The sequence below is a fragment of the Cornus florida genome, unplaced genomic scaffold (genome assembly GCF_030987335.1).
Source record: "Cornus florida cultivar Cherokee Brave unplaced genomic scaffold, ASM3098733v1 CherokeeBrave_3.0.0_Hap2_Chr09, whole genome shotgun sequence".
Classification (NCBI taxonomy): domain Eukaryota; kingdom Viridiplantae; phylum Streptophyta; class Magnoliopsida; order Cornales; family Cornaceae; genus Cornus; species Cornus florida.
Window position 1 is genome coordinate 63,720,959 of NW_026775579.1, and position 9,946 is coordinate 63,730,904.

Below are 9,946 nucleotides of genomic sequence, written 5' to 3' on the forward strand. Positions count from 1 at the left end.
TTGAAACCGGAGAAAATTTAGTTATCACATATTAGTTCTTCAATCAATAGTTGCTAAGGCCAAGTTTGCTGATGTTTTCACGGTCAAATACTAAAAATTCTTAAGAGCATTTTTTTAAAACATTCTTTATAGACATTTCAAAAAAGAGAAGATAATGTTTTCTAAACAAGCCAAGAACAAATGAAGGGTTCCTTTCCAATCAATTAAATTATACCATTATTTATTGATTTGTGAAGAATGGTATACATGAAAGGCCCTAAAAAGGCTCTTCGAAATGCTTTAGCTGATTTCAAGAACCATTACATTAAGACCGATTCTAATCAACTGTATCTGCACGTAGAATTTCTTTAACTGAATATATTTACAGGATCTAATGTCACAGCATTCAGTGCATCCGTAGCGCACACAAAGAATGGCGCTGGTGTTGCACAGTAGGCCGAATACGAAGCTGTTTCGGCAGCACAACACTGAAGAACCCTATGCATCAGGGGTCCAGGACTTTCTCCGAGCAGCACAAAGCAGATTAGAAGATCTTAGATATAACACGACATGAAGTCCAGAAAGCTGCTGAGGCGGCACTAAGAAGAGCCGGGTTTTGATAAATCCTGTTTGGATTGACACATAATAGACTAAAATTAGCACAACTTCACGTGCACGCACAGGCGCCCATACGTATGTAATCCATGTAATGTGACATTGACAAAAGCTTAAACCATAGCAAATTATATAAAAGAACCAAGAAATATATAAGAAACTTAAAAGGACACATAATAATATATATATATATATATATATATATATATATAAATGCAGAGCTCTAGTGAAGTGTTTAGATCCGGATTCCGCAATGTAGGCTTCCAACCTCTCAGGTATACATACATTTGCCACTGATCAAATGCAGAGCTATGGTGGATCATCTAGATCTGGATTCTGCAATTTAGGCTTCCAATCTCTCACATGTACATTTGCCACTGATCTACACATGGCTACACTAACATGTTTGACCTTCTCCTTTTCTCTTATTTCCATTTCCTTGTCATTTTTTAACATGGATGGTAATGAGAATTGCTCATATGACACTTCGATGAAAATAAGATGTAGCATGTAGTTCAGAAGTTATTCCAATACCAGCAGGTGGGTCAAACCGGTTAAGAGTTCGAAAGGGCTGGATTGTACCATAAAAATCCCACCTCCTTACAAGATCAGTAACAAGTGAGGTGAACACCACACCAGTACTACTTCCTATCTTTTTGGTAGGTTGATAATTGGCCCTCAAACATTAAGAAGCAGCATCTCAACCAAATAACTGAAAACTGTATCGAAACAAAACTTTTGGGGGGTACAGAATATATAGGTTCAGCTCAGGGATGTATATGAACCTTGGATTCACCAACTTAGCGCCTACCTTTTATCATTTCAGTAAGCATTTACAAACTTAGAAAACTGAAATTAATCTTCAGACCTTGTTACTCTGTTCAGTCCTCAAAAATAGTACTGCAGAAATAATTCATATGAAAGAGACCTTGATATTATTTGTTTACGCTTAAGCTTCAATATTTTAGTAATACAACTTTTTAAAACACCAAATTATATCAAAATACAGTCAATGTGATAATCAGTAGTCCACGTTGATGATAATCAGTAGTCCACGTTGATACCAAACACCTCATAAGCAAAAACACAGAGAAGATATATAACCATTATAAGCCAAATCAATTTAAATGACATACCCAATAGCTGTCGCCCCCCAGGACGCCACATTGTAGATGACTTTGCTTCCATCCCATGCCTTTCGAAGCTTTCCCTTCTTCTTCTTTACAGAGAATGTTTTGCTCAGGGCTAATAGAAAATTAACAGAATGTCAGACCTTTTCTAATCCCAATATACAACTGAAAGACTTAATACATGTCATAGACGTATGAACAAGAGGAATGCCAATTAGATAGGTTTTCTTTTCTGTTCTCCCCCACAACGAAAATAAAAAATAAAAAATCAATAAATAAATGTTAAAATGAAGAAGAAACCAATCTAACCTTCCTGGAGTTGAGTAGGGGTCAAATCCTGCAAATGGAAGGCAATGAATCAATCCCCAAGATCAGATACTTATAAATACACACACGTGCAACACATATATACCAACTGCACATAACTTTCTTTCAGAATGCCAGGTCCATCTTTAAAAAAGATTGGACAATAGCAGTAATCTGAATTGACAAATGAATGCAGTGAAAGAGCCAGATTAGTGCATATGTTCTTAAGTATATTCTAGACAACTACATAATGCCACTTCTGGTGAAATGGACTGAGTAGTACAAACGACAATACACCATCGGAATCTATTATCTGATGCTTGGAAAAAAAAAAAAAAAATGCATGAATATTAAGTAAACAGGTAAGCACCAGGATGTATGCTATCCCTTAAATTGAGGACGAGAGAGAGATGGAGACCAGGAAAATCTGTATTGCACAATAAACTTACCTACAAACCACCAAATGTAATCAAACAAGATATGGACCATGAAGTCCAACAGCTGATTTTTTTTTTTTTTTTTTCTAAATTGCCAGCTATTAAACAAAGCAAAAATATATATTTTGATATCTATAAGTAAATCACATAAACAGCACATTTGCACACATTCATATTTTAACGTTCAGTTTTAGCTGCTTGTTAAAGGTACATGTCTTTTTTCTGTGGGGAGTTGCTTCTCCTTTATATATATATGTTCACGATTGCCAAATAATCTCAAGCCTTGAATTAACTCAAAATGTTAACTCAGTGTGTAGGATCTAAGGTTAAAAGGGGCTAACGAACATGGGATGAATGAAAATCATGAAACAATTAGCAGTAATCTTAAAATATTAAATAGAATACGAGATATGACTTATAACAAAAAAGAATAGGAAAAAATAAATAAATTGTGGCCGACATTCATATGGGATAAAGGCAATGATGATGGTGATGGCATTGAATGAACCACTTTGAGGTACTATAATGTTTAAAGCAAACTAACAAAGAGAGTTGGATGAATCAACTGTATTGGGGAATAAAAAACAGTGCAGATGAATAAGAACTTTGGTTTCAAAGTTCCATACGTACCCAGGTTGAGCTCTCAAAGCTGATGCATCAAAAATCACAACTCGTCTTCAGCCAAAATCAATCAGCCTATATAATCTAAATACAAAATGGTGAATAATATATACACAAACTATAACCCTGAATTCCACAATCGATATGCTCTAATACCAATTGTGAAATACAAAAACTGTTACCAAAGGCTCTGATAGGTCATATTGTGCGCGCTCAATTAGGCTAGAGGGGGTGAATAGATCTTATAGATATTAATATACAACTAAAATTTTGAATTACTGCTAATCCTTATTTAAAATTAGTTAAATAATTTGATTCATGTCCCAAATTTAATCACAAACACAGATAAAGCAACTGGAAAAAAGGAACAATATTTTTTACATATAAAACTGGGAGAAACCATGGAACCTAATCCAGGAATATCACAATCCACTATCAGAAAGAGGTTACAACTAAGTTATCACTTATCAGATTCACCCAAGAATCACCTAGTCCCTCTTGACTAAGACTTACGCAAGATCACCCTTGATCCTTACGGCCGTTGATCCATCGACATACTTGCTCCTTACATAATTTGTTTCTCCATGAATTTCTGGTCTCCGTGAATAGTGATGTCTGTTCAACTTGTTCGTTACGGACCACCCGATTGATGTTTTGTCTGATACATTTGATTCAGGTCCTTACTTTCATTTTCTCACTCACATGTAGATGATATCCTAAGATAATCCAAACAAAAAAAACTAGATTGCTTTTCAAAGTTCTCTCCCTACACTTGATAATATGTAAAGAAGTAAAAGCTCCTGTGAAATACACTGAACTGACTATAACCCATATACTTATAACTAATATAGAAGTTCTATGTGAAATAGGAAAGGAAATCATTTTAGAATAGTAATTTGAGAGTGTTTACAAAAGTAACACTATGCAGGGTTTTATGGATTGACCCACAGCCATAGCTTCGATTGATCGAAGCTTATTGAATTTTGATATAATTTCCAACAAAATTCTTGACTGGTCAACCATTCAATTGATGTTCACTATGTGTAAAAATCCTCAATTTCAGAGTTCATTTTTTTCAAAATCCCAGTTTTTATAAACCAGGTTAAAACCTAATTTTGAACCTTTTTAAGGATCATACCAAGGTCATAATTGCTCTCCACGGTCTCAATTACCTTTACCCTAGATATATGATTGAGTCTTGGGAGATTTGTTTCAAGTTCTTTGCTAAACTCCATCTCTATCATCTTCCATGGTTGTAGACGATTGACTCAAGACTTTGACACACATTACAACCGAAGTTTTGAGTACGAAATTGCCAACACATGACTTCTAATCCTAACGGAACAATATAACAAGAAAACTTTAACCTTCAAATTTCGAAGAGTGTTGACGTTTAATAACAAGAAAACTTTAATCTTCAAATTTCGAAGAGTGTTGACGCTTAATAACAAGAAAACTTTAATCTTCAAATTTCGAAGAGTGTTGACGCTTAATAGATAGTATAACACAAGCTTAAGGATCAAGCCAACATTCCACTTCAAAAAACCTTGTTAGTGAGGCAATTAATCACATCCGTGAATGTTTGAGCAAGGAAAGAAACCTAAAGAGATGGAGAATTACAATAATATAAGAGAAATATGCCTCTCCTTTTTCCTTATCAACCACCAAATAAGAAAATCACCAAAAGAGTAGCTATATGCAACATACTTTTGATAAATAGCAGCTATGGGCAACATATTAGTAATTAAGGTAAGAGTAACTCAATTTAAGTCAAATATTCAACTTATTCTATATCAAATAATGAGGAAATTTTCACATACCTTGGTCTCTTTAAGGGATAATAGATATGCAGCCATGAAGCATGCGACACCTTCCACTATATCTTCTTGCTTAATTAGAACGTACTCTTCATGGTCCAGCTCGATATTGCCAACTTCCCATATATCATTTTCATTGACCATGTCCCAAGAATTACCTTCTTCTGCAATCATACATGGATTTACAGTTACCACAATTTAAGGGCAAAAGAAGGGGGTGATGATGAAATATAAAAATGGCATGACTAATTATTTGAAATCAAAACCTATTGAAGGTAATCCAACTTATTTGAAGGCTTCAACTTTTAATATGAAGAAAAAGAAGTGTTTGTGCAGCGTATTATACATTACATCACCACAAATATCATACAATAGTAGACTCTCAGAGGGACAGTTTATTTACCATACCGGTCATATTTTGAGGAATTGAAGCCTGAGCACTCTCTAGCTTTTCGAGGAAATCAGGGCATTCAACTCTAGACTTGAGAAGATCACACATCTGCAAATAGGGAAAAGGAAAAGACGATTGTAGTTTTTATTTGAAGTTTTAAACCACTAAGATGAAGCTATTACCCTCTTTTCATAGAGTCATCTATATTGTAGCACTTATTTCAAATTTATAAATTTCCAGATTTGGTAGATGATAAAGTAATATTTGACTCAATTCAAAGTAGAAATCAACTGAAATTTCTATATAATATTGTCAACATGTTCAACTACAAAAATGACATTGTCTATATTCAACTTTCATAGACAACGATTTTGTAACCAAAAGAACCATATATATCATGAATCCAACTAAAAGCCAGATAACATGATAATAGCAGTAAGATATTCGAACATGTATTTTATTCAATATAAACACGATGTTAGACAAAAATCAAATTTGCAGCATACATCAAAATATGCCGCAATGGCAGGTCCCAAAGTAGATAATCTTAATTCGATTAATGTATGTGTGTATGCAAGCTAGGGGATGTGTAAAACACATGGTGGAAATGTAAATTGACTCTCTTGGTGTTAAAAATGTAAGATTTAGCCCAAGAGTCAAAGACCCAATCACTTCAATAGTTCAATGGTATAATTTCTTTGAAGATCCAAACAAAGGGTGTTGACCCAATTCAATCAATCCATCCTAGATCAAACACACATATTCTGAACATGCCACCATAAACCACGATCCAAATCCTAAATTCACGAAAATTTCTCACCTCATCAGCCTCACTGTCGCAGCACGGCCCTGAGGAAGCCTCGGCGCACTCCTCCTCCTCCGCCGCCTCCGCATAATCGGCTTCTCCGTCGACACAGGAGGTGTTACTGATCAATTGGAGAGCTCTCTGACATTCCTCAAGCGCAGCCTCCAACGCTTTCCTCTTCACCCGAACCCTATCCTTCTCTGTCTTGACCCTCTCGATTCGGCCACCGCCGGTGAGCTCCGAACCTGATACCTCAACCTCCATGCCCTAACAATACATATACATACCATTACATATATACATGTATGTATGTATGTATATAAGTGTGTGTATCATACACACACAAATACAGAGGCCCTATCTGTTGCTCTGTGTTCTTCTCTCTTCTTAATAGCGAACCATAGAGATTATATGGTGACTCAGAGCTTTCGATTTCTTGAATCAGAATTGTTCTCTCACAGTTACGTGTGAAGAAGAGGTCAAATTATACACCACATTTGTAGGTACATAACTTGATACGTATCAAATTTGTAGTATTTTGTAGATATATGTACACGTAGATGCATTAAAATATTATTACTAGTTTTTATGGGTTTTTCATGCTTATTGTACACGTTGAAGAAAAACTTATGGTGTTGCTTTGAATAAAATTAATGTTATTTGGTAGCCTATTGTCTTGGATTTGGATTTTGTTTAGTTCAAAATTTGTTTAATTTATTTGTTTCGATATATATATATATATATAAGTAAAATATGAATTTGGATCTTTCAATTAATTTAAAGAAATTTTGAAAACTGGGTTGTTTTGAGGTAAGAAAAATTTATCAAAGTTTGAAAACTACACCGTTTTAAATTAAGAAAAATTCATCATACTTTAGGGTTCGTTTGGTTAACATGAAATAGAAAGAAAGGAAAAGAAATAGAAAATTTTTAAATTTGTTAGGAATTTGGTTAGCGTGAAAGAGAAAATTTTTAGAAAATAAATTTCTCGCAACGCTTAATTTTCCTCTCTCGCAAAAAACACAAGGAAATTTTACTTTCCCGTCAAAGTGGTGCCTATATATCTTAATTTCCTATTATACCCATATCACTTTCTCCACAAACTTCATTAATAGGTCAATTCCCTTCTATTGTAAATTGTTTATATAATAATGTAATACTATTTTAATTGTATATAGTTTTATATGTACATACAAAATTAAAATTTTATTATAATTTTTTCTTTCCATAGTTAATAATGATTTAGAGTGATATATATATATATATATATCTGAATATTTAAGAGCAGAGTGTTAGGTAAAAAAATTAAGATTAGTGTCTCTACCCATACAATTTATAATTTAATTCGTATATGTACTTTTTTATACATATACTTCTCTCGATTTTAGGACTCTAGGTAATTAGATGTACCAAATTAATTTAATTTTAATTCTACATATATTAGATGTATCAAACTAATTTAGTTGAAGCATTGTATTTCGTTCGTTCAGACTCAACTTTTTTTTTTTTGTATGACTAAAAATATATATATTAACTTCAATCTTTTTTCCTAAATATTTTTCGAACAAATTTTTTTATTAATTAAACTTGTATTTATAATCACATATATATAATTATTAAATATCAGTTTCATTGTTTCATTTTGAACTTAAAATTTTAATTTTGTTCATAATTCAGAAGATAGGTAATGTCTCAAAAGAGTACAAAGTAATCTTATAACTAAAAGGGTAATTTTGGTAATTGCAATCACTCTCTTTTCACTTTTATACTTTCCAAACTAACAAAATAATTTTTTCTCACAACTTTTTTGAAAAAAAATCTTGCTAACCAAATGCATGATAGAAACTTGATTTCTTTTTCCTTTTTTTCACTTTCACTTTCCATCTTAACTTTTCGTCTAACCAAACGGACCCTTAATGACGTTATCGTCATTCTCTCTCCCTCATTTTTTTCCCGAAAAAAAGATGACTCCCTCTCTCTTCTTTACGATTGGGGGAATATTTCATGCCAAAAATTAATGTTCTTTTCCATGATTTTTGGTGCCTAGAAGCTTGTTTTAAAATAAGAAAAATTCACAATACTTTAATGACGTTAACGGCGTTCTCTCTCCTTCATCTTTTTCAAAAAAAGATGGCTACCTTTCTCTTCTTTACTATTGGAGGAATATTTCATGCCAAAAATTAATGTTATTTTTCACCATTTTTGGTGCCTAGAAACTCTGGTTTATTCTCTTTTTCTGAAATCTAAATTGCAAAATTCCTCTATTTTTTCTGAAATCTAAATTGCAAAATTCTCTATTTTTTTTTTTTTATTTAAACTGCAAAATCCATTACAGAGGCTTTTAATTTGCACATTCATTTTTGGCGCAAAATATTCCCCCAATTGTGGGAATAAGCAAGAGGAGAGACAGTGAGCGATTTTTTTTGGAAAAAGAGTTTATTTGGAATTGGAGTTAATTAACTTTCATATAAAATTAATGTTATTAGGTAGTCCCTTATTTGGAATTGGAGTTAATTTAGTTCAAAATTTATATTATCAGTTTGTTTGATATATATATTTTTTCCAGGTAAAATATATTTTTTTATTTTTTATTTTTTTATATTTGGGCAAAGGTCTAAGTCGAGTTACCAAAAATTGATAAATAAGTTATTTTTGTTAAGTTTTAATATATATTTTTTTCATAAAAACCAAATACTAAAAAAAAATAAAATTATACAAAGTCTTTTAAAGGTTCTTCAATCTCAAATTTAAAACGATAATTTAGTGCTGTCAAACATAGCATATGATGTTCGAATTAAATGTAGGAACATTAGAAAAATAATAGAGTTTTAGATAAGTGGGGTTTAAAGATTAAACTATATATGTGAAAGTTAATTATTGTAAAACTATTATGTAAGTTTGTTGTACTTAATTATGCATAAAGAAAGAAATATTTATCACAATGATGCTTATATAAATGAAATATAATGAGTAAATTACGCTCACCTCCCTCTAGGTTAACGTGTATGCTCAAAGAGACAACAACATCCCTATCTTTTGCTTTTCTAAAGGTCTATTAACTAAATTTTATAAAAGGAAGTCACCTTTGACAGTTACCAAAGGTCTACCGTGTGTAATTTACCTGAACTTCAATTTTTTTTTTTTTTAACTCATTTAGTTACAGTCCAGTCAATTATTTCTCATGCAATATACAGTCCATTCAAATTTTGTTTGTTATTTTTATTTTCTTAAATTTTATATTTTTTTCTAATTAACCGTAATATATTTTAGATACCATTGAACTCCAATTTTTTTTAAAAAATAATAATTACAAAATTACCCCGCCGTATCTTAAATTTGTTCAAAACGTGTCTATGTCGTGTCCCAACTATGTCTGTTCAGAAAATAAGATAAAATATTTACTATTTAAGATACTTATAATCGTATCTTACACATGCCAGAATCGTATTTGCGTATCTGAATATCCTATACACGAACTATCCTTCCTAAGTTAAAATTGTAATTTACTTGTTATAAAAATAATTTGGTTGGAGTATTTTCAATCGTTGTGTGTATATATATATTTTTTTTGTATAAATCTGATATGTCATGATTTACACAAAAATTTTGAATTATTTAATTTTAGTTGGTTATTTTATACTTTTTATGTATCATGCTAGGACCCACATAACTTTTATAAACTTACTTAATATATGGTTGATTCTTCAAGAGAAAGAGGGATGGAAAAGGAAATATTTCTCGCCCGGATTAGGAGTACTATTTTATTTCCCACTTTCTTTCTTAATCCCCCGTTTACGTTATATACTATATATATATATATATATATATAATCATTCTCTATACGT

At 31.9% G+C, this 9,946-nt stretch overlaps 1 protein-coding gene across 1 annotated transcript; it reads right to left on the bottom strand.

Annotated features, from left to right (window-relative positions):
* Nucleotides 1–173: 173 nt before the first annotated feature.
* LOC132274121 (uncharacterized) lies at nucleotides 174–6,596 on the bottom strand. The gene is made up of 6 exons (XM_059775291.1): nucleotides 6,117–6,596; nucleotides 5,314–5,404; nucleotides 4,909–5,069; nucleotides 2,034–2,061; nucleotides 1,731–1,839; nucleotides 174–605 (listed from the first exon to the last, which is right to left on the bottom strand). The coding sequence occupies exons 1-6, from the start codon at nucleotides 6,363–6,365 to the stop codon at nucleotides 524–526; spliced, it is 720 nt and encodes a 239-aa protein (XP_059631274.1). The 5' UTR covers nucleotides 6,366–6,596; the 3' UTR covers nucleotides 174–523.
* Nucleotides 6,597–9,946: the final 3,350 nt, after the last annotated feature.